This window comes from Anas platyrhynchos, chromosome 10, assembly GCF_047663525.1.
Source record: "Anas platyrhynchos isolate ZD024472 breed Pekin duck chromosome 10, IASCAAS_PekinDuck_T2T, whole genome shotgun sequence".
NCBI classification, from domain to species: Eukaryota; Metazoa; Chordata; class Aves; order Anseriformes; family Anatidae; genus Anas; species Anas platyrhynchos.
Genome location: NC_092596.1, coordinates 7,497,989 through 7,523,377, shown reverse-complemented (window position 1 = coordinate 7,523,377; position 25,389 = coordinate 7,497,989). Strand labels below are relative to the sequence as shown.

The following is a 25,389-nucleotide window of genomic DNA, read 5'->3' as shown; positions in this document are numbered from 1 at the left end:
CAAACAACCTGAAAAAGCGAACTCCCTGAGCAAACCATGAAACGGGAGCGAGGTGATGAAGCCACGTTAGATCTGGAGGGTAAGCTACCTGCACACAGCCCTTTCTGACCCACACATTCCACATCTGCAGCCCATCGGGGGGGCCTTTGCCCTCCTTACTGGCTCGGTACCCATCAGGTGGCTTGACAGAGCACCCACTAGCCGGCAGAAAAGAAGAAAATGGAGAAAGAATTTCGCTCCTGATTTAAAGCCAAGGTCTTCAAGACAAGAGCATCCCTTCTTTGCTGGGAGAGTCAAAGCCAGCAATAATGCTTAATTTAGAAAATATTGTGTTTAGAATAGAGAGCATAAGGTATTTTATTAATGCATGAGTCTGGCAGAATAAAAAATCGTATGTCCTTCTCCCACCCAAAGTCACAGCAAAAAGGAGGGAGAGGTGGGTCTTTTTACTTACTTGCTAATGTCTTTTTAAGCCTTTAAAGTAACAGAAAATTACTCAATTATAACAAGTGAAAGCTGATTCCAGGAGCTGAGGACCTAATAAACACACCAAATATTGCAAGGCTTGTGATGCCATAATGCTAGCAGAACTGTTTTCTCTTTTCATAGTGGGTGACCTTCAAACAAATCCTAAAATGATTACAGGCCGTTGGTTTAAACACACACGGCTTTTCACTGAATCCTTGAACTTTCTAATTCTAGTGGAAATAGGATTTCCTTGGGGACACAGTCATGAAAATACCCTTTAAAACTGGTACCTGTTCATTTCCCAGATGCACTCAAGCTGTGTCCTTGTGATGAGGTTCCCTGGCCTCTCAGAGGACAGCACATTGTCTCTGCTCCGTGCCATTTAGTGCTGCAGACACAAAGCAGTTTGGAGAGACTGAGCCATCATCTGTTTGTCCCTGGCAGGCAGGACAGGTAGCAGCTATTCATCTGCACAATCTGTATTACTGGCAACCATCTCATTAAGGGTGATCAGGGCCATGCACGCTGTTCATAGAGCCCCCAGTGACCCCCAAGCATTTTCAGAGCACAGATTATGTTCCTGATCTGGGCTCTGACTTTCAGAAATGCTCCAAGTTAAGCATGGCTTACAAAAGTATTCCCAGTCTATTGTCAGCAGTGGACAAAGTTTTTAAATAATGTGTCTATGCCTCTCCCCTTTCCCTACTAAGTCAGCTCTAAAACCCTGACTTCCAGCCCTTCCTAATGGGACCTGATGTGTCCTAGGGCCCAGATCTGTGCACAAGAGTGACTTTACACACATGAATAGTCCCTGGAGTTCAATCATGTGCAAAAAGCTATTTGTGTGCCCAAATCCTTGTGGAATCAGGGCCTTGGTCTAACCTGCTTCATTTAGCTGTCAGCACAGCGGTCTGTGCTTTGCCTAGACATTATTTTTTTGTCATCTGACGCAGAGGTTAGGTGCTCTTTGGTACTGTTCTTTCAGTTTTCCCCTCCTCTGTGTGCTGCAGTGCCCGAAAGGGATAAGAGGATCTCTTAATCAGGTACGATATTGACATTAGCTGTCACCACGTAGGATACCTCGATACGCTCGATCTCACAAACATTTGTGAGCGCTCTTTTTGGCATAGCTACTGGGTAGTGACAGTGCCTAAAGGATGCTTGAAGGAAGACTGTTACAATGAGAAACAGAGATTAAAAATAGTTGTTATCTCTGCTTACCGATGGTCCTAGCACGAACAAGGCTTAGTGTGGGAGGGATGTCCCTCGGCCAAGCGAGATGGAGTTAGGAATCATCTGGCAGAGGTGAGGGAGGTCACACGTTACCCTCTGCCTGGGGATCCTCCCAGGTTTCATCTTGGCTATGGTGCAAAATCAGATTATCCCAGGAAAAGCAGTTTTCAATATACTTTTCTTCCCTGGACAATGTATCAGTCAACCTTCCACATTTCACTGCCAAGGACCCGTGTCGATGTGCTGTGTTTGGGGTTTTCTGCGCTGTCAGGAGCAGAATGTTAACCTGGCAGAGAGAACAAGCTCTTGGGAGCAGAAACGGTGCAGGGAGGCCCTGGTCAGAGGGTCTGTCCTGGCTCAGGGCTCTTCTTAAAGCCTCTCTTTAGCTCGGCACTGCGAGACTCTTGACCAGCTGTGGTCAACCTGCTTTGGCAGAGAGAGACATTTCTTAAAGTCCTGACTGTTTTGTTATGAAACTGAACACAACAATCCTTGTGGGTACCTTCTAACTCAGGATATTCTCCAATTTTATGATTCTAAGTACAGAGCTAGCTGTAATTTATTTAGTTAGTTAGTTAGTTTTGAGAAATGCTAGACATACTGATTAAAGCTGTAAAATTAAAATGAACTACATTAAAATAGTGAACATCCATGCAGCATACAAAGAAGGAAGAGCACCATAACGAAGCTACATGGTGCATTTAAGCAATGCTTACCTTTGGGCTGCCAACATTGAGTTCACTTTGCCCTTTCCAGAACTAGATGGCACCTGCCTGTGTTTTACAACACAACCAAGAGCTTACCAGCAAGTAAGAGACCTGCACACAATGTCCAATGAACAAATAAGCAAGTGGAGCAGCTCCCTTCTCATCCAGTGTGCCCTGGGGCCCTCCCCAGCTCTGCCTCCAAAAAAACAAAATCCAGCAGTAAAGGGACCAGGGGAGGCCGAAAGTTTTGTGAGGCCTCATCCTGCCCTCTCCCCCACTACCTTCTTGGTTTTGCCCTGCAACTTTTTTCCTTTGAGTTCACTCAGCTTTGGCTCAGGCATGCCAGAAAAGGCACACGCTGTGTTTAGAAAAACTCTCTGTCACCTGGCAGCAGGGATGAAATGTGTGTGGCAGAGGGATTTCTCCTCCTGTCCTCCATGGGGTAGAAACGCGCCAAAATTACTCTTTGCTTATTCTTTTCTTCAGCTCCTGAAGCCAAAATAAACTTTGGGAAAAAGTATCTCAGATGTCTAAACAGAATAATTGAAAAATACTTTTCTTTCTCTTAGCAAAACCAGTCTCAGATATTATGAAAGCCCGAGCGCTTACTCCCCGGTCACAAGAGCAGCTCAGGGCTCTGCCCACTGCCTGGCGCAGCACCCTGCACCCCTCCCACAGCATCACACTTGCTCGTGAGGGACCTCGTGGGCCTGCTCAAAAGGCCAGCTCGAGGCTTCAGCTAAGCCACTGTGAGCCCTAAGAACAATTGACGGCGCATGAGGAACCAAAGAAAGGATTATTCAAAACCCCAGGATTTTCTAAGTCAAAGCAGACCTGGCTGAAGTCAGCGCAAACAGCCCAGAGCGGATCGCGGTAGTAGCTGCGTGCTGGAAAAACTACGCAGGGCCCAAAGCCCCCTCAGCTGGCTAATTAAATGACACTCAGCAAACATTTCCGAAGCTACACTGACCATTTTTTTGTTTTCTTTCTGCAAAGATCAACACTTAGCTTTAGGTGAGTGAAATTCCTCAACACCATGGAACAGCACATGCCAAAGCTCAGACCATGCCATGTAACATGCTTGTTACAACCCAGCTTGGCAAGGGGTTTGGACCAGATGATCTCCAGAGGTCACTTCCAAGCACTCTGGGATTCTGAGTCTGTGACTCTGTGAGTCTGGAGGGCGTTTTGCATCCACAGCATTACACACAATAGCAATGTTTAGGTAGGGCCATGCTAAACTATGTCACCCTGGAGGGAGCTCATGTTGGCCAGGCTCCCACTTGCTCTCATAAGGACATTAGAGATAGAGTTACAGAGCCATCAATCATGTGGAACAGGGTGTTGGGAGGTCTCTGACGGTGGAGCCGTGGTCAGGACCGGTGCAGTGTCAGCTGCAGGTCTGTAGGGAGGCTCCGTGTGCCCAACAGGGGGGTTGAGGAACACGCTGTCTGGGCAGGATGCTCCCCGGGAAGGACTCTGGTGCCGTGAGATGAGCTGGCCTCCACTGAGTTTCTGCTGGGAATTCGAATGGCTCACGGAGGAAGCCAGGCTCTCCAATGTGGGAGTGATTCACTCTCCACGCTGAGAGAATATGCCAGGCTCAGGGCGTTTTACTTGAATCCAGCACAAAGGAGATGAGAGGAGATGGGAGGTGGGAGGCAAGAAAATCACTGTTTCATCCAGTTGAAAAGTTAAACCCTAATGTTTCTCTTTTTGTTAGATACATTATCTTCACCATTCTGCTGAGAATAATGCCTCTTATAAGCCCAGCTAAAGATTTCTGGCTTATCAAGTTCAAGGCAAAGAAGATAGAGATTTGAAGAGCAGGAGGGGAAAGAAAACATACGGCTTTAATGTCAGAGCTTTAGAAATTGAGATACTTATCTAAGCCTGTTTTCTCCTTTCCTTGATTATGTTACTTTGAATTTGGACAAGGAAAGCAGCCCAGCCAGCCTCACTTCTGCTTCTTCTCAGTTTCACTTTCTGAAAGTGATATTGCCACAGATGAACGCTCCGATAGCAGGCGGGTTTCACGTTCGGCTTTCTGCAGGCAGGTGCCAGGAGCGCTTGGGGCGCGGGGCCGCGCAGCACCCACCTGCCAAAGCTCCTCACTCTGGCCACGAATTTCAGCAGCCCCTGCACATGGCCGTGTGCGAGGGCTCAGGAGCATCCCAGCACCTCTCAGCGCCCGTGTCTGTGGGGCTGTCAGGGTGCAGTGGCTGTGCTCACAAGCTGTGTGGTGCATGAGCCGCACCGAGCGCTCATCAGTGCAGCGGGGGCGAGGTGAAACCCGTCCTGATCCCACAGAGCCCTGGGAAGTGGGGCTTCTCGGGAGATGTTTCCTGAGCCAGGAGATGATGGTGATGGGGATGATGAGGAGAGAGGTTGTCACTTTGTCACTGCTGTCACTAAAGCCCACTGTCGTGAGTGACCTGACAAACCTTGTGACGCCAGCACTAGGGATGGGGTCTCAGACACCACTGCAAACTACCTGCCAGCACTAGTTTTAATTTTATTTTTTTACATTTGCCTCAAAGAAAGCAGCTTGCTATTTGGTTCCAGTGCAGTATTTGTGAATGTTTCTTCGGAAAACAGGAGGTTTTTGATGTGTTTTTAACATAGCAGATGTTTCATGGCTGTGAATCAGAAAGAGCTGCTCCCAGAATTATTCTCTCTCCTCCCATTGATTACACGGTAATATGTGAGCTCATGAACCAAGTTGTTTCCCAAAGACCCGATTCCCACCAGGTCTGTATGTGTGTAAAAACCTTTTGAAATTAATCTGTTGTTCTAAAACTGTAATAATCCAGTAACACAGCCAGCTCTAAATAAAAGGAAGAAGACTATTAGCAGAAATACAGGGTCCCCATGTTAGAAAAGAAAGAGATGAATAAGGGAAAGAAAAACAAACTGAGGGGATCTCGGTAGGTACAATGTGCTCAACTGAATCGCAGCAATATAAATTAAACCCTGTGTGGGCCCCCAATTTAGGAACTATTTACAAAACAAAAAGCTTTCCTCAGCTGCATTGTGCCCGTTCCAGCCGTACTGAATAGCCTGCCTAACCATGGTTTCTTCTTTATTTGTGTCAGGTCTTGCTGAGGACAAATTTTTTGAGAAACCGACGCTAAGCATTGCAAAAAACCAGACTGTCATCTCATCAGGAGAAACCCTAAAAATAAAATGCAGGTAAGGATTGCTCGGGCAGTGCTGGATTCCCTTGGTTGTAGTGATCCCCTTGGCACAGCACGGCTTCTGGGGAGGGGAGAGCAAAGATTGCTGCACAGCCATCATCTGGCAACTGGAGCAGTTTTCCCTCACAGGTCTTTCTGAGTGGAGGAGAATGTGCTGGGCTGTAACGGAGCAGGGAGGAAGGTCTGTGGTCACCATTCAGCCTGACCTTGCTCTTTACACTGTAAGGGGGCCCAAGAGAAGCCCTGAGTCAGTGCACGATTAAGCTTATGGAAGGGGTTGTACCTTAAGGACATGGCTGTAAGATCCTCATCTGAAAATAGGTTCCCATGCAACTCAAGTCACTCCTTTACCACCTGTCCATAAGTAAATGACAATTGAGATCATCACACTGTCATTAGCTCTTTATATATACATATATATGTATAAAGCTTCACATATTAATACATATACATGTATATAAGACCAAAATGTATGTATAAGCTTAAACTTCCTAGCCTCAAATACTGCTAACCCACAAGATGACTATTAAATAAGCAGCAGTTACTATGTGTACGTGCAAAGACCTGATCTGCTTGAACTTAGGCTTTAAATCAAAGATAACCAGGAGTTGTAAAAACCAGAGCATTAATCACAAATTGTGGCAGCTCTTCGATTCTTGACACAACGTGTGAAAACCAGCCATGCAAGAAACAAGCAAAGTTTTGGTAATGCCTTGTGTTTGCAGGGTGGTGGACCTCGCAAAAGGAGGATATAGGATTTTGGTCACAACCAAGCAGTAAATGCAAAGTCAGAGCACCTTCTGCTCTGTCCAAACACACACAGGCTCACTCGGTCACACAAAAGGCTTCAGACTGGGCTGAACACAGGTGTCACTTGTTCTGAGTGTGATTTCAATGCCAAGCTGCTAGGAGAGGCTGTTTTTCAGTTTCTGCAGAGAGCACTGTAGGAGAGAAGGCTGAAGGTAATCTAAACTATCACAGTTTCTCCCTCACACGCACCTTTTTTTTTTTTTTTACACCTTCTTGCAAAGTCCCTTGACTGTAGCCAGGACGTGGTTGTTTTCTTGCAACCCCAATTCCTGGAGGCAGTAAGAGCAATGGGAAGGTGAATCTAAGCTGTAGGTTATGCTGACTCATATATCCCTTCTGATTTTTTTCCTAGTCAATCTAATTCAATGTTACGGTGAAAGGTAAATTGACTCATGCTGTGTAAATTTGTGATTTCTTCTGGAGTGTAAGGTAATCCTCTTCAAAGTACCTCCAGCTAGCCGCGTGGCTTATGAGGTCAAAACAACCTTACAATGGTATTTTTAGCTTGGCAAACAGCAAGGATGATGGCAAGAAAGTTTAAACAGTCCTTTAAAATCTTGATGCAGTGCTTCATAAAACATGATATGTGGACATGAGGTCAGTGTGGTGCTGCAGGCCAATTAAACCACTGCTTTGCAGCAGTTCTCCATCCACGACCTTTTTCATCTCTAGCAACACCCTATTTTCTCGTACCGCCAGATGAATGAATAGATGGAGAAATTATTAGCACTTCAACTGTGCTGGCTGTGTTCCGAAATTGCTTTATGGATGCGAAGCAGGGCTGGCAGGAAGCAGTACCTGCGATGCTGGCAGGGAAGCAGAGGCCCGGAGCGCTGAAGTTGCTCACCTCACCCAAGAGCTGGGGCTGGAAGCGAGATTTCTGCACTGGGAGCGTGAGATCCCCTGACCCAGACCCCGATGCCTGCCACCCACTGACACACCAGCTCCGAGGTCCCTCCGGGGAGCAGCAGGGCTCAGCACGAGCAGGCCAAGCAGGCAGCTGCTGGAGGCTGAACTGGCCGCGTTAATGCTCCACCTCCCTCTGCCTCCACTCATTGGAGGTTTTTGGCCAGGATTTCCTCATTTTTGGCAGCCTGGCCCAAACTGCAGCTACTGCTGTGACTCCCCTTGGCCAGCTGTGTGAAAATCCCGAAGCAGTGGCCAAAGCCTTCATCTTCCACCTGGATAAAATGGGCAGGTGGAGAAAGCGGGCGCGTGTGAGGACGCACAGAGCTGTGAAGCCCCGATCTGCTCTGCAGGTTTCCAGCCGTGGCAGAAACCAGACTGGGTGAGGGCAGAGGGGCAGGGACCTGAGCACTGGGTGGGAGCTGAACGTGAAGTGGCAGAGTTCATATTCAGGGCCAGGAGTCCCGTTTCTTGACAGAAGGGGTCATTACGTCAGTAATGACGTTAATAAGGTAGGGAGAGAGCACTGGAGGGACCTCCCCGCCACAAAGCAATCCGGTGCTCTGGAGGCCAGGAAGCTGCTGTGACGGACGAGGTGGGGCCATCCAAGTCCACCATGCACCCAGTGGGGGTGAGGCTGCCCACCAGGGAGGATGTTCACGCTTCTCCCAGGGCTCTCGTTCTCCTACGTGCTGGGAATAACCTGGAGAGCTCAGCCCCGTGACCACATCATCTCCAGGAAGGCGACAGAAGGACGGGCAGAAACGGGGGCCAAGAGGATGTTTGCTTAAGTGTCACTGAATTTGCTGGCAAACGCCTTCCCTTACGGCACCGACGGCACCGCTGCAAAGCCACTGGCACAGAAAGGGTAGTCGGGGCTCCTCACTGACTGGAAATGTCTCACAGCTCGCTAGATACACCGAGTACTAGCATCTCTGCGCTGAGGAGACATGTCTAGACCGGATTTCTCCCTGGCGACACTCAACTGGGGAAATCCAGAGCTCCTTACTCCTTCCTCAGCTCAGCCAAAGCCGCTGGGTCACTGGGAACTCACCGAGGGAGGGAGAAGGGGTGAGGGGTCTGTCAGAACAGCACGGCAGGAAGGCACTGCCTCCCTCCAACAGCAACACGAGCTCCATCTTCCCCAGAGGAATCCACAGCCCATTGCTCCCGTCCCCACTGGTTTCCACACTGACCAGCAATATCTACTACAAGAAGACCATACTCTTATCACACAGCAGGCTCAGCCTGTACTGGCTCTTCCCCAGGGACCTCAGAGCACATCCCGAGCAGGACGGGGCTCCAGGAGCTCCTGCCACCATGCTGTGCCCGGCTGGTTTTGGCACAGCACGACCAGCACAGCCAGAGCCCGATGCTGAGCTAACTTGGGTCTGCTGAAAGCTCTCTCTGAGTCCAGCAACAGGTTATAAAATGGCTTTGCTTTTTGTCAGTGAGCTACGTAAAATTGCGTTTGACACTAGCTGTGTTCATCAATAAGACACGGAATGGGTGAGGTGGGTGAGGTGCTGTATCTATCTGTCCTGCTGGTTTTATGTTCTGGCTGCCGTGACGAGGGGAATGGAAAAAAAAATGTGTCTTGAGCAGATATTCTAAGATCTGTAATCTGATTAGTTCCAGACCCTTCACAAAATCAAGATTGAGTCACTGCTGATTAAACAAGAAAGGTGATGAGAAGTTACATAAATGTTCTCTCTACATGCAGCCTTAGAGTTAAAAGAAAGTATAAGTTAATGTAGCTGTTAAAATATGCAAAGTCCTCAGCTTGGAAGAAACATATAATTTTATCTGGTGCTTTCAAATGTTTGAAGTGCCTAAAACATAGCATTATAAAAACAAACTCGTGTTCAGGATGTCTGCTAAAATAAAAATTAAGCTTTCCTCCAGGAGTCAGCTTGCCACAACTCCTAGAGACCAGTTCTGGAATTCCCCTTGTCCTGTTGGTGAGCATGGTGTGATCCCCCTTACTTTTTGAAGGCCGGTAATGCAAGCACCCCACAGCCTTAATCGTTTGTGTCCAAAGGACAGGCTTAGGAACATTAGGAATATTGACAACACTTGGCGAGAAGGAAGCCCCAATTTTGTCTGCAGTCGTGACCCTGTCGTTAATTTTGTTGCGTTGTGTTGACAGGGGAGCACCTTCGGTGAGCTGGCTTTTGAGGAAGGACCAGAGGGATGACCCCAGGGTGCACCTCAGCAGCTGCCGAAATAGCACGCGGCAGAGCTGCAGCACGCTCGTCATCAGGAAAGTGACAGCCAACGACACCGGTTACTTCACCTGCATCCATGACGACTCCCCATCCAACAAGGATCTCATGGCCAAGATTTACGTCTTTGTTAGAGGTAAGAACTTGGCTTTCTTTCGGTTTTATGCCTTCTTGGTGACCTAAACTGTGTTCGGCTGAGCTGTTGGATCCGTGCTAGGTACAACGAGCGACCCAACTCAGCTTTCCCAAATCCCATCTCTCCGCTGACCCCACAGGCACCAGCTCTGACGTTTTGCAGAGGCTGGGTTACACCTGGATTGTCAGGCCAGCTCAACTCACAGGGACATGGATGTGACAACCAGAAATTAGCTGTCTTGTTCAATTCCGGGACTTGAAAACTAGAAAAAACTTGAAAACCTGCCTGTTTTTGTGTGCCAAATAACCGACATGCTGATTCCTTTAAACATCTTTTATGTTCTTTTACTTTTAAGACTAAATTCTTTTATCCTAGGGGGTTTTGCTAGCAGAGTGCTTTTCCTAAGATTCACCCTCAATACCCAAGTCTTCCCCTTCCTTCCCAGGCATGAAACTCCCTGAGAAGGGTTTTTGTAATTCCTGTCTCTCTTACACGTTTGTGTGCAGCTTTGTCCTTCACATCCGTGAGGCGTACTTAGCAAAGCTGGATGACTGCATTGTACGTATTTTCCTGGCTTTTGTAAAAAATGGCCCACTGCTCATTTCTGTTCTCTTTGAGCTGCCTCTCCTCCGTGTGTCAGAATCACTGAGTTCAGATCCAATAATAAATGGAAACAGAAACTTCAGAGGAGAGTGGTCTGCTGTAATCAGGTGACTAACACACCGAACAACCATGTCAGAAATAGGAATTCTTCTTAAAAGAATATTCCCAGAAAATGCTGATATTTTTTCCCAATCTATTTGACAAATGCATTGGTAAACTATTGAATCATCTTGGATCTTCCAGGCTGAGGTTGTGAGTGATTAGACAAAGGAGCAAACCTTCTGGGGCTGGGACAGGGGATGCCATGAGCTCCTTTGGTGCCGAATAGGGTTACTGTTCAGTTCCCCATGCATACAAATGAGTGAATTTAGTTTTCCCAGTAGCTGCTAAAATGGGGTTCTTGGAGTGCTGGTAATGAAACAAATGCTAGAGATGCAATGAACTGGATGTGATCTGACCACTTCAGTGAGCTGTCTGCCTACAGGACACACTTGTGGATGGGCCGGGCAGCTCCCACAGCCTCACGGTGCTGCTAACCACGGTGAGACCAGCACGAGGTGTGACTCCCATCACCAGGGGACCGTGGTCTGCCCACACAGCTAAATTTGACTTCTGAACTGCTAGGTGAACACACCTGGCTGATGCACGTGGATAAGATTTTCCTGTCTCTGTACGTCTGTTGAAAATAGTCCCTTTCTGCCCTCATCCTGCTTTCCCAGTAAGTCTTTCTCTTATCGGAAAGTAGCTTTTTGGTGTTACTTGTTAGTTCCTGCAGTCACTTTTTTTCTGCCTTTCTATTTCCTTTTTCTTATTTTTCCTTGTTACTCTAAGCCCTGGTTTCTTTATCCGCCCTAGTTCTTGTGCTGAGCTGTTTCCTTTTCTCATTACACACTGCTCAGATGCCCCGCATCTAATATTGTTAACCCAGCCCAATGCCTACACTTCAGGAAACAGTGCATTGAAAACTCAATTCTCTATCCTGATTCAGTGCCCTGGCCGGCTACCCGGGACTTCATTACTCTACGGCGGGAGCACGTGCAGGAAATGTTATGGATCTTTTGGGACTGCCTGAGCATTTTCCTTAAGAAAATATCTCAAGTTATGAAATGCTTGCTGGCGATGCACTTGGAGCAGTGCTAATCTAAAAAAAAAAAAAATCACAGGATGTCCTCTTGCTAGCTTGAGCCTGCTGTGCCAAGGTTCTCCCTAAAAACAGCACTGTGTGTTTGCTCCAAATCAATCTATTCTCCTCTCCTTGATGCGATTTCATCGTGTAATATGCCCTCCTTGCTCTATAAACTCTTGCCCAGAGTTTTAAAAGTCCCGTGCTGTAAAAGTTTTGAAGAAAAAGCGTTTTCTTCAAAAACGCTTGGAGCAGAGAGCACAAGCAGAGAGCCACTTGTGCTCTCTGCTCCATGTCCTGCCCAGCCAGCTGCTCGCCCACCACTTCCAGAGCCCAGCTCGGGCTGCAAGGCTGCAAGTGCCTGCTGGGACCTGGCCTGCCAGGCTGGGGAAGCTGCTTGAAACGAAGCTATTTATACCTCTGCATGGATGCTGTCCGCAGGGCGTGCTCTTCTTCCCCTGTAATTCCTCTGTGTGTTTGCTGGATGCCAGCAGGAAAGTGTTGGCCAGTAAGGGAGCTGTGAGTTGTGGAGTTAAGGAGGGCGTTCAGACCGTACCCATGATTTTCTTAACTATTTAAACATGCCTTTGTAAGGGATTTGGTCTCACGGTGTCTGGGCATCACTAAGAAAGCCATCGGCTGTCTCTAGTGAAGAAACTCACAGTTCCCAATGAGTGCCAGACAAAGGAGAAGTCCAAAAGACATCTCTCTGCATGTTTTGTGGAGAGAGCGTGCTCTCGGCAGGGTGTTTATAGGACTGAGCCAGGTGGAGTGAGAAAATATTGAGCCAGACCCTGAAGGCTGGAGATTCCTCAGAGGTTACGAGCCATTATTGCCAAAAAAGGAAGGGGAATGGTATTTTTTCCCTTCATTCCTGGCCTGCTGCTTGACACCGAAATGAGAACATGATTGTATCGGAAGCCCTGCTTATTGGCTATTATTTCCTGTGCTTGCTTCTGTTTTTACAGCCTCCCTGGTGGAGCTTCTAAGCTCTGTCAGAATCTGGCACTCAGCAGCTCTCCCCCGGCGCAATTGAGCCGTGACCCCTGCACATCAGTCAGATCATAGGGGACCCGAAGGCAGCGGGGTCAGCCTCCACGCCTCGGCTGCGCACCGACAGTCTGCAGGGAGGCAGAGCTCAGGACCTTAATCCTGAACGATTGTTCCTGAAGCCTTTTCTGCTTCCTGCTGCAGCTGCAAGTCCCAGGGACTGTAACTAAAAGGCAGACAACCCCCTCCTCCCGTTGCCCATCTCCTCGTTGGAATACGACGTAGCTTAGGGCTGGACCAGAAATAGTTGGGAGTTTCTCAATGTGCTCGTTTAACTTCATTGCAACTCTGAGGGAAAACCTCTGCAGTGAAAGGCAGCTCGGGTTGATGACCCAAGAGCAGCCCAGCAGCTCTCCCGTGGCCACAGTCAGTGAACGGGGGGACAGAGACAGCCATCCCCCATCTCCAGGTTCAGAAAGGCTCGTGTGGACAGTGATTCACCACAAATGCTGCAAATTTGCTCCTGTCTCCTGCATTTACCCTTCCCAGCCTCATGGATGGTCCCCGTGGGGGACACACTCATTGCAACCTTTGGGATTGCTGGGCCCAGGGCAGGGGCAGGCTGGCTGTTGTGTGCTCTGACACAGAGACCCCTCTCTGCTAGGTTTTCTATAGCACATACAAAATTAAACATGGCTTAGAGAAGGAGGAAAACAGAGACAAGAAGATTTTCTCCACCTTCCCCAAGTGCTGTTCCAGACCGCAGCCTAGACAGAAGTCAGGACTTGCAACTCTCAGCTATCCGAAATCCTGTTAGTGTCAGCAAAGCAACTGCCTCCACGTAAGACAGCCCTCGGTGTGTCGGCTGGGAGAGCTCCCTGAGAGCTGAAATGCTGCTTCAGCTTTTGCTGTGCTTTCCCCTCGCAGTCCTTAGCTGCACGAGGCAGTGTGGGATTTGCTACCCCTTCCTGTGCCACTCAGTCAGTGCGTCAGGAGCATGAGCTCAGCTCTGCTTCGCTTCCCTCCATCAGCACCTTGCACAGCGTTATTACTGTGGTAATTGAAGCTGGTCACATCTTGCTAAATACTGCCTAGAAAAGTTCCTCCAAGTTTCCAAGCTGGGCTTGGCTTCCCATCTTCACACAGCAGTGGTGCTGCTTTGCTAGGACAGTCAGGGAGAGCAAAACATGGGGAGAGCCAGTCAGCAGCAGACAGCCTGTGTTATTTTTATGCAAAGCAGGGCTGTTGCTCTGGTTCTTTAAATAAGTAGGGCTATGATAGGGCTGGTTCTCAACAACTTCAAAACCAACACGAGTCTCACCACAGAGCAATATATGTGAGCCCAGGACATCAGTGCTGGCGGCCACCCAAGAATAACTACTAGAATGACTAATTCCTGCTTGTGCCTTGTGTTGTTCACTCTTTGAACACGCAGATGGCGAGCATTTTAACTGCATCTTCCTAGCCATGGTAGTTCAGCTGCTGGTGTTTCAGCATCTCAGTGTTACGGTCAATTAGGCACGTGGCACGGTTGAGGGACTCATTTGCTTCCATACATTTGGTTATCAGCACCGATGTTCCCAGCAACATGGTGTAAGTAGGAGATATCCCCGTGCAGAAATCGTGTTCGGGGTCCTTTTAAAGTTCATAAGGACACCATGAAGCACTGGCACTTCAGACCGAAGCTGTACTGCTGCACTGCCAGGCTCCAAAGCACAAGAACTGGAAATGAAATTTCAAGCAAGGCAGACTTCTGTGTGGGATCTCAAGTCCTGTTAAGGACTTGTTAATCCTGTTAAGGCTCCTTGTGAAATTCGAGGGCTGTTTAAGCCACCCATGTGAGCACAGCCCACAGAAGAAGGAAAATCTTCCACTACTTGCTGTCTGCTTAAATTCATCCGGCCTTTCCTGCTAGCTCCTTTTCCTCCGTAGCTAACTGGAAGGGAAGAGGGATGTATCCAAGCTGCTTGTCCTGTCACAGCTTGCATCTCACTGCTTGTCAGCTCCAGCAGCGAGACGTCCCCAAGGAAGGACACGAGCTCTCCCTCGCTGCTGAGAAGAATGAGGAGGGCAGGTGGTACAAGTACAGCACCAGGGTGAAGTGTCACATCAACCACAGCCTCCTCTTTATCACATGGGACAGCCCAGAGATGGGAAGTCCATCTTCTTCATCCTTCCTCCCTGAGAAAAATCTAAAGAGGAGGGAAGTGCATGAAAGCACCCCTCACATGAGATCATATTTTGGTTCCGACATTCTTTGAAGCCGATTTCTGCCTCCTTAATTCTCTTGACAGTTCACAGAGATAATCTGAATGTGAGAAGCAGAAATGCAGGGCCGGGGTGACAGCCTCGACTTGGGCTTTGGCTTGCTTTCCAGAAGATATTACCAGTGAGAACAGAGTTGGACCTGCATTTCTTCTTCCTTTCAAGCTGGAGACACCAAGACAGCTACACTTGCTGCCAAACACTCAGCAAGCCGAGATAGGCAAACGGTGTCCTGTCTGCTCGGTGTGGAGCCCAGCAGATAAGCTGGCTGTCCTGTGCAGACTGCTGGACGGCTTTGGCACCAGATCCTAGTCAGCAGTGTTTAGGGCCACATGACGTGGGAACACAGGCTGGGTCAGCCCCTCTCTGTTGTTCCTCAAGTATTAAGGACTGGGTCCAGAGGAAAAATAAGATCCTTTCAATTCTCAATCAAGACATTCAGTGTCTTCACACCATACCCTAAAGGACCACTTTGAAGTGGAGGAGCCTTGTAAGATACAACGCTGAGTGAGTAGCACGATGTCTTGGCACTGTGTCAGTGACAACACTCACCATCCCAGCAGGAAGAGGTAAATGTCCCCTCCTCTTCATTAATAACTCCTAATTGAAAGCCTGACAGCCAAAATCACCAGCACACTTCCCCCACTTCTTCCTTCCCATTGCCTATCCACCCAGCAAGCACTAATTGCTGAGCTTTACCCAAGCTCTGCAGCTGGCTGCAGCTCATGCAGGAGACTAGTTCTTAGTGATGGGACTTCAGTGATCCTGGTGAATATTTCCTACATCTACATCTGCCTAAAATCTAGCATTATGGATAGCCACAATCCATGAATTCATCTGATGCTTGAAACATGTTTCAGCCAAAGTATCGAGACTTGGGTTGTTTTTTGTTGTTGTTCAACCCATTTTGGCTTTTTTTTGTTATTGGCTTTTCCTTGGCCTCAACAAGAATTTTGCTCCTACAGTTTTTCGAAGTAACATTTTTTAAAGTACTATTTTTCTCTACGGATTTTCCTGTGTTTCTGACAGCAGTCTCCAGGAGAAGAATGCATTTCATTTGCCCAAAGCAGAATGCTTCGTGTTGACTCAGAATGGCTTCTGGGGCCTTTGCAGTTACTTTTGTTTTGCCTACAGATAAAATATTCTGCTTTCTGTTTAATCTAAACATTCCACCACCAATTCTTTTCATTTCCCTGCCAAACTGGAAAGTCCTTTATTTTCAAAGGTCCAGTTTCAAAACAGATGACTTTATAGGAGTTACTGCTGTACCTAGAAGAAGCTTTGATAGTTTACCAGGAAGAACGGAGCAGACCCGGCAATCTCCCTGTAAAGCTTTCCCAAATGCTCTGACCTCTGTGTCACTTAGCTGCTAATGATCCTATTAACATAAGGAGCAGATTGTTCTTGACCTTGATGGAGACAAACTTGATGGGGTTTATGTCAAAAAATTAACAAAATGACCTGGGAAACTCTTATCACCCAGACTTTCCAGAAAGTCTGCTCTTCTAAGATATGATGGGTAGAAGGAAATAAATAGGGTGAGAGAATTACCTTTAGCAGGAACAAAGAGAAGCACGGTGAGTAGCTGATGGTTGGACTGAGTGATCTTTGCAGGTCCTTTCTGACTGAATCTCGAGAGAACACTCAGGAATTTCACAGAAAGGAGCAGCAGTGGATGACTGGCCTCAAAGGCCAGTTAGTGCCTCATCTCTCTGGGCTGATGGATAGTATCTGAAGGGAGAGGTGATGTTATCTCCACGGCTTAGATATGATACAAATATCATGAGACAATTTGCCTTCACTGTGTAAGAAACATGAGCAGAAATGAAAAGTACTCGAAATTCTGTACAAAATCCTGCGCACGTGTCTCAGGAGGATGTCCTGAACACGCAGGCAGGTGATGTAACACTGAAAAGCAAGAAGCTGGAGGAGAGAGCCTGGGTCTACGGCACGCTGAGCTCCCAGGGTGGGGGCTTTCAAGCCCCTCAGCTTCTCCAGCTGCCAGGACAGGGCCTCGAGCCTGCAGGAGGACAGAATTCAAATGGCAAGCGAGCATGACATACTTGGAGAGCTCCACCACTTCCTGGTAGATAGGCACCTCCAGCACAGATAGCGCTAAACAAAAGAACAGATGTCACCGCGAGGCGAAGCAGTGCCGTATCTGCGCTCACACGCTGTCACCGTGCAGGCCCGGAGAGGGAACTGCACGTCCCCCGGGTGATTGGTATTACACCGCCGAGTTAAAAGGGACCCTCCCTCAGCTCATCCCAGGCAGCAATTAATCTCCTCCTAGACAGAACGAGAGTTTCAACACGAAGGGCTCCTCCGCCCGCAGGAAAACAATGTTCTTGTAGGCACTTGACCTTTGAGTTGCTTTTGTGTGCAGCACACAGGATTTTTCTGCCCGGTCCCGTCCCGGTGGCCGGACAGCAGCAGGCCCCCTTCCCCGCCGCTGCCCCGCTGCCTCTGCTTCCTTGGCTTGGCTGTTTGTGTTCCTTCTTCAGCCAGGCTGGGTAAACAGTAACACCCTGGCCTGGCTGCAGTTTCCTGCAAACTTCCACTGACCTGCAGAGCTAGACAGCCAGTCTGAGACCCAAGGGAAGGGGCCTTTCCCTCTCCTCCGAGCTGGTGCTGCAGCTGATAAGTCCCTTGTGCACAGCTCTTGTCTTTCTTCACATATAATGAGCTTTGCAGCCTGCAGTAAATTATTCTTTTTAACTGTCCGATGGGAATTGATGGTGTTTTCTTATGGGTAAGATTCATAGGGCATATTGCCTTCCCAGTTCAGGAGGAGGAACAGATGTGCCAGGCTAGAGGGAAATACCCTATTTTCATACAGCGTTTCTTTGCCGAGTTTTTTCCTTGGAGTTCAGTACTGGTAAGAGCAGAGTTTCCGAGGCTTGTATTGCAGGACAGCACCTGTGTTTCCCATGCCACAGCTCTCCAAATGGCAGCAGTTGAGTGCGATTGATTTACACCATCTGGAATTTGAGATCTTTCTTGAGGTCAAGGTTATCATTTTTAAAGCAAAGTGACCCTGTCCCTTTTGTTTCACAAAGTTCTGTCTCTAAGAGGCTTTTTCACAGTGAGTAAATTGATTGCTGATTATCTTAAGCTGGTGAGCACGTTTGTAAAGCTGGCAGTGACACTCCCAGCGTTCCAGCAGATCATTTTTCCATGCCACAGTCAGCCTGAACTGCTTGGGAGTTTCATGAAGGATTCCCTTTTCTGTCTGGATATATATAACAAAACTATCAGCTGGTAGTTGATGAGTTGTCTATTCAGCATTTATTCCTTGTCTTTTTGTTAAGCTCCAAAGCTGAGCCACTTTACATTTGCTTATCTGGTAAGTGAACAGCCCAGCTGCCTGGAAAATGCTCCTGCCCAAAGCAAGTGGGGCCGGCTCGCTCCTGCTCACGTGTGTTTGTGAGCAGCTGGGATGAAGCACGAGCAAACTGCACGATGCCCAGATCTGTTGTCCTCTGTGCTGGTCCTGTTCAGGGCTCAACAATATTATTTCTTGTGCACAGAGTTTCACAGGCAGAGGCAAAACGTCTGCCTGGCCTCACCGACAGACCCAGAGTTATTTGGTTGGTGCTTGATCCCCACCTGCAACCCTTTGCCGTTCATTCCAGGGTTGCTTTCCACCAACAGCCTCGTGTTAAAGCTCTCGTGCCAAAGCTCAGCCCTGCAGGCAGCTACCACTTTACCACCTCCACCTCAGGAGCAGCCCCGCTACATCAGTACCTGTCCCGTCCTCTTTGGTGGACAGAGAGCTCTTTGGGCTAAAGCTGTAACCTGGATAAAGCACCGAGATAACAAAAATCACAGATGCCTGCTTACTGCACAGGGCTGTTACGCTCTAAGAAACCTCAATTACTGTAGGAAAGAGAAGAACCCATAAAGATAACGTTTTTCTCTTCTTTTCAAAACAGAGAATAATGACTGTGATACCTGACATCTACTAGAGACTAACAACCAACTCCTTTTCAAGCCCTCCCCTACTTTCCCAGTCCCTTCTTTACAACCCAGAAGCTACCTTTTGCTGTTGTTAATTGCTGAGTGATTTTACAGCACTATCTAGATTTCAAATACTGATTGTAGAAGGCTGGATTTATATATATTGGCTTCCAATTCGGACTGTAACTTATGATCTGGGATAGTGTAATTCTAGCTATTGGCTAGACATATGGCAATGCAGGTGGAGGCTGCCATTAAAAGTCAATCAGGAATGAAATATAGTTCCTATTATACATACTATAAATTCACGCTTCCCATTTAGGTATTTTCCAGTAGTTTAGTAGCATCACAATGAGTGTCTTTTCCATTTACAGCTGAAAAAAGTGGATTATTTTTAGGCCTGGTGTGAATCCGAACATTTGGTAGATGTCAGTCCTGGAGGTGGGGAGAGACGATGGAGGAGAATGAGGTTAAATAATTGTTTGTTTTCCATGAACAGGAAATATTTTAGAGAAAATTTATTCTGTTTTGACTAAGGTGTTTGAATCATTGCATAATTCAATGTTTTCACACATTTTAGGGCTATTTAACTCTTTTGCTTAACCACCTTCTTTTGATTTACTGCTTTTTAAACAAACATTGATATTATGAAATTCCTTCAAAAAATATTGGCAAAAAATATTTTTTAATTCAGTGCTCCCATCTTTTCAGTTGAAACATTTAATTAAAACTTGATCCAGGTTCGTGAATATTTTAGTATGAAAAAGCTCCTTTTTCACAGCAAGATTCCTCTTAGCCTGTATCCTTGTCCCATCCCCCATCACGTGGCACATTGCTCTTTTCTCTTACCCAGAAAAGTAGATTTGAATATGCCTCCCCTAACACATTTTTGCACTCCCAGTTTTTGTTGCAAATCTGCACAAATCTACTTCCTCTGCCTTTTTCTATAGCGAATGATCCAAGAACATTGTCTTCTTCTAAGCAGAAAGGCCGTTCACCGTTCGCACAAGCTTTGAATTTGGCTGTAAAAGTATCACCACATTTGATATACTCCAAGTATGGTTTAGCTGGAGAGCAAGACTGCATTAAGCAGCATTAATGCCCACAGACAAACATTAAACATGTTTGTAATGTAACTCAATCTAAGAATTTAGCAGTCCTGTTTGGGAAACTGCATTAGACAAACTGTAGTGAGTGTAAATATTTCATATTAGTTTTAGGGGTTGGAACAAGCTACAGGGTTGTGGTCTTGAGATCAGGTTTCTCAGCTTGAGACTTGATTAGATCCAGTGCCTGCCTAGCCAAAAAGTTCAGACGTGTATCTGAAACTTCCTAAATGTGGGGAGATTAGAGGTCTATTTTTTATTCTAATCAGTGTCTCTCATATAATGTTTCTTCAAAAGCCCTTACTCCAAAGTACATGGTGTTTTTTTTATAGACCAACACAGAAAAAAAAATGAATGGCAGGGAATAAAAGTTAACATGAAAACACATTGCTTGAAAAGATAGACATCATCCACATTGCTGGTCTTTGTCTTCTGTTTCACTGCCTCCTGTTCAGTTCAGAAAGTGTGCAAAAAGAGCTCCGCAGTGCCACTGACAGCTCCTTGTCACAGCTCCCCGTGTTCATCATGCATCCCTTGTACCTGCACAGTGATCCAAGTGCCTTTTCTAAAACATCTTTGTAACATTTGCGACCTTCCTGCTACACACAAGGAGCTCCACCAGCATTTGATCTCATCATGACTGAAGCACTTGGTACATTCCAGCTGCTAAGAATCCCATTTCCAGTTCTCAGAGCTAAAATGAAGCGATCAAAAACCCCAAAGTCAACAGCCCCACTTCCCTGTGCCAATCCCTACCTCTCACCCTTCATGTTTTTGTCAGGGGAACTCTGCTGGGTTGTGGAGAGGAGCTCTGCCTCCAGCTCATGCTTTGAAGATTAATTCCAAGGGAGAGAACTCACGTATTTCCCTGATGTTCCTTGAGCAAGGACTGTTGTCACCAGTAAAGAAATGAACACTGAAAGCGCCAAATGATCATTCTGCTCCCAGGCGAGTTACTAGCCATGGGGCAGTGAAATAAACCACCTCTCTGCTTTCCTTTCTCAGGGGATTTGTACTTAGGAAGGGAGGAGCAAACCCAAACCCCACACTCCGTGTTCAAACCGTTCTGCAGGTCAGCAAGAAGCAGCACTGATTTCAAGGAGATCAAACCTCCTCGAGCTGCTGGATGATTTCCAACGTCACTCACCATCAAAACCACACACCCACTTAAGTGACATGGTGGAAACCAACGACTAGATAAAAATACAATGCAAGCATAGCCGTAGCATTTACATATAAAGCACTTGTTACCCAGAAAAATTCAATGTACTTGAGCACTTCACCTCCTATTTAATTACAATCCAGTATGGAATATGACAGCTCCTTACTAGGGTCCAAAGGGTGAACACTTGTTTCAAACTAAAACTGGATCCTCACTGATTTGAAGCAAAATACTGTTTGCCAGGGATGGGGTACTGGAAAAAGAGAGATTCTGGAGACTTTTGCCATTTATTTAGACCCTTTGTTGAGAGTAGCCAGAAGACCCAACTCCCAGAAAGGGATACTTGGAATGTTGAGAACTCCATGTACAGGGATTTTTTTCCTCGCTAGCTAAAAACAGTCAAGAAATATTTTATCATCTTTTCCTGGGAATTTTAGAGCATTCCCAGTTCTTCTAACAGATGATGAAGGGCGAGAGCTCTGATACAGTAATGCAGGCTTAATGGGATGAACAGACAGCCTTACTGCAACACTCTTCAACTAGGGCTTTCTGTAATCACAGAACAGCTGCCACAACAGCCCTAGCTGTAAAATGAGAGAACGAGAGCATGGGCTGAGGTGAAAGGGTAGGGGCCAGCTGGCCTGATACATCGGGGCTAAACCAAGACGATCACACCGGTCAGACTCTGAAACACAGACTTGGGTTTGGTTTCTGTGTTGGAGAGGCACTCAGTCACCGATGCGCTGTTATTTACTGGAGATGCTGTCACACCGTGCTGCAAGCTCAGCCCAACCTGTGCCAAAGAGCACTGCTGTCTAACTGGGTAGCGTGGGGACTTTATAAGCTTTGGCACAGGGACGTGCCACTCGGGGCAATTTCTGGATGTGCAGTGTGGCTAGAGCCACCAGGCAATAAGTAATTGATTTTTTCTCTGTAAAAAAATCCCTTAATGTTATATCAGGAATTAGAGGGGAAACACAGCATGAGGATCCCAGGGTTGTTCAGGAAGTACATTGATGATCTTCATCAAGGAGGACATTTTCCTTATTGCACAGCATTGCAGAAGAGGTGACCTATGCTGTGGGTGTTTCCCTTTTCCAAAGCCATAAAGCGTTTGGCCATTGTTGAAGGCCTCCTCCAAATCCATGGAGATGATGTGTCAGCCGGGGCCAACTGCGTTCATTACCAGAGCAGCCCACTGGGGAGCAATGAAACAGGCTTTTGAAAACTGATTTTAATTTCCTCATGGTACATCCTTGTGTAAAGTACTGTCAGAATACTTCAGAGCACATTTTTGCAACGAAGATTATTCACAATCCTTTCATGTCAGCTACTTCCCATGTTTTAGGTGAAGCCATTTGTAGCCAAAATATAATTAAGTGTGTGGGGGCAGGTCCCAGGCCACAGATAAGCTGGTTGAGGTAACCGTGCAGCGCGTACATCCTTCCTTATCAAAAACATAATCCAAAGGAAAAGTGGTTGATTGCCTGCTCTGTGTGGTGTAGTTTGGATTGCTTGGATTAGCTGAATGGTGTTTGAAACCATCAGAGTATCAAGTCAAAAATGCTGTTTGGAAAAATCTTGAAGGTTTTGGGATTTCACAAATGGTCTTTTATTATTCTGATGACCATCGGTGTATTCGTACAATAGAAAATCAGTGAATGAGACTCGGAAGCTTCACTAACTTAAACTACCTCAGATTCCTGTTTATTTCAACTGTGCATGCCTATCTGGTCTGATTTTATTATGGCAAATCTGCAGAAGGTCCCACAGTTCCCTCAGGGTGTGACAGGTTGCTTCCCAGACAGGTTATTAGGCCGCGTGCATCACCTGGCTGCTGTGGCATGTGCGGTGTCAAATCGCTTGTGAAAGAAGTCGAGAGCACCACGAAGGCCCATGGAGCTGATTAGTAACTTTATTTCTACAGATGGGGAATAGACAGGAAAAGGAGCTTTTAAAAGTTTAGACTGCAAACCAGTGAGATGGAGTTAGAAATGGGATATTCACTTCTTGGTCACTGGCTATGAATAACCCCTAGATGATGTTATCATTTGAAAACAAGGAAGGTATCGCTGCATGCCTTGTCACACGCTGCAGGGCTTGGTACGGGTGGCTGGTGACTGGGATCCCGGTGCTCAGTGGAGTCAGTTGTGCTGATCGGTGTTCTTCTCTCCGCAGATGACAGAAATCCCTTTGTGGAGATTCACCCGGAACACCCCCAGATCATCTACATTTCGGATGAGACAAAGACGGTTGTTGTCCCCTGCCGAGTTACTTCTCCAGATATCAAGACCAAGCTTATCCAGGTAAGTGCCTTTCAGAGAAACGCAAACAATTCGGAAGTCTGGGCTGCCACCACCATGAGTAAAAATGTGAAATAAAATTTATGAAGCTAGGGAAGCTTCAGAAATAAAATAGCAAAAGTACTAAAAACCTGGAAGCACTGTTCTGCTCTCGCAGTGTGCTATCACTGAACTGCGCACGAGGCTGGGATTAGGCTGAGCTTATCAAATGCTTTTCCCATCTCATGGCTTGATGCTCTGCCATAAATGGACAAGGACAGACGACAAAACACATTTTTTCTTCAAAATTCCTTCTACATCTGGCTATTAGCCACCTCCATGAAGGCTTACTCTCACACTTCTTATGCCTCGAACCTCCTCAGAACAGTTGCCCATTTCTGCTTGATTTCAGAAATTTAAACCAAGTTTCAGCCTCAGAAATAAACGGCTCCTGCTTCCTTTGGCAGCTCTCGCATGTGACTGTCAAGGCTGCAGGGTGCTCTGTGCAGGCCAAGGCCATTTTGTAGAACACAAATGGGAATTTAGGGTCCAGGGCTTCCTCAGCCTCAGTCGGAGGGCTTTAGGGTTGCTCTCTGGAGATGCTGTGAGAGATGTGCTCGTTTTGCTGAATGTGGTGTGATAACAGGATGGGGAAATCCTGTGCTGGTGCTGGGGTCTGCAGGCCCTCACCCCTCCTGGGCGCTAGGCGTGTGCTCCTCCGCAGGGACTCACGGTGACCCGACACAGCGCTGCCTGCTGCCGACACCAGTGGCAAACTTCCAGCAGACGTGCACAGGGACAACGCGAGCCTTATTGCTTTAGCAGATCTCTGTTTTTAAGTTTTGTCAGTGGGGATTAAAAGGCGGGGAATAAGGCTCCTCTCCATGTGTAGCTTATCGCTTTAGCCTGGATAAGTGTTATCACCTTCTCCTTGGCTATAAAAATGAAACATCCCCATCTTATTTCAGCCTGCTTCAACCAAATTCATTGCTGGAATACTCCTGCTGACTTCGGCACAGTCGCATGAGCTTAAATACGGCCTTGGAGCCTCAAGAAAGCAGCTCTCCAGATTTATCCCCTTATTTATAGGCAACCCTGCTCTCCTGTATGTGAGCTAAGCTCTCCCCTGGTTATTTCTTCAAACACAACCTCAAGTCCTTTACCTTGCTGCAAGCTGCTGGGGGAATGAAATCTTCACTGAAATCTCTCTTTGGAATTGAAAGGAAAATTGTCCCTGAACAATTTTACCCCTTCAAGGGCGAGCGGCTGGGCGGTGGGGAAGGGATGTAGATGCTGAGTGCTGCTCCCTGGAGGGATCCTTCCGAGGCTGGGAGCCGGAGGGACGTCGCTGCTCAAGGGACCATGCTCTGGGAGCTGTGTGTTGGCTCCAGGAGCCGCTGCAGCCAGCCCCGGGCCCCGCAGAGGGAAGGTCGCCGCTTGTTTTGCCCTGTCTGGGAATTTCGTAGCGCCGTGTGGAGCCAAGGTGGCGGCTTCCCATGCAGAGAGGAAGCGGGGTGGGAGAAGGGGTGGAGGTAAGGGTGGGGGAAGAGAGGTGAATAAGGCAAGCAGACAAATTTAGAACATCCTCTTCTTCCAAATTTAATCTTCTACGGACAGCGGACTTCAAAGGGAGGAAAGCCGCTGTGACTTCCTTCGAGCAGCATTGACGTTTTTTGTTTGGTTGTTCAAATATATATTTTTGAATATTCTATGAAGATGTTTAATATGTGTGTGGTGTTGAAAAGGGCCTCAGAGTAGGGTTATTTTTTCTTTCCCCTTCCCCTCGCCATTAGGGAGCAGAGCTGCCAAATCATAAAATTCAGCTTTATCACATTTTATTATTCTTGTAAAAAATGTACTTTTCCCATCGTAAATTACGTTCCTTATGTTACCATTATAATTTAAAATCATTGCACTCTCTGGCCTTTAAATATGTATGGGGAAAGGTACGGCTTGCTAATATTAAACAGAACCCAGCTAACCCCACACATCATCCCTGCTATGAGGGAACACATGCTAAGACACACAACTCCAGCTTTTAATTTTGCTTAACATGATTTTAATTCTGGGCAAAAAAAGCATTTTCAATCCTGTCAGATCTGTTTAGCCACTGCTCTGGTTCAATGTGCATTTGCTACTTACAGCTTTGACCTTCATGGGTGTTAAAGCACAAGTAAGCCTCAGGTCCCAGATGTCTTCCTGCAGTTTCCCTGAAT

General features: G+C 47.1%; 1 protein-coding gene across 2 annotated transcripts in view; it reads left to right on the top strand.

The window, feature by feature from the left end:
• The window catches only part of LOC101797327 (vascular endothelial growth factor receptor kdr-like), a 131,562-nt gene that overhangs the window by 29,283 nt on the left and 76,890 nt on the right, over positions 1–25,389 (top strand). For both annotated transcript variants that reach the window (XM_027465515.3, XM_027465514.3), the window contains exons 2-4: positions 5,504–5,600; positions 9,471–9,682; positions 23,070–23,197. In XM_027465515.3, coding sequence (XP_027321316.3) covers positions 5,504–5,600; positions 9,471–9,682; positions 23,070–23,197 — 437 coding nt within the window. The remainder of the gene's footprint in view (positions 1–5,503; positions 5,601–9,470; positions 9,683–23,069; positions 23,198–25,389) is intronic.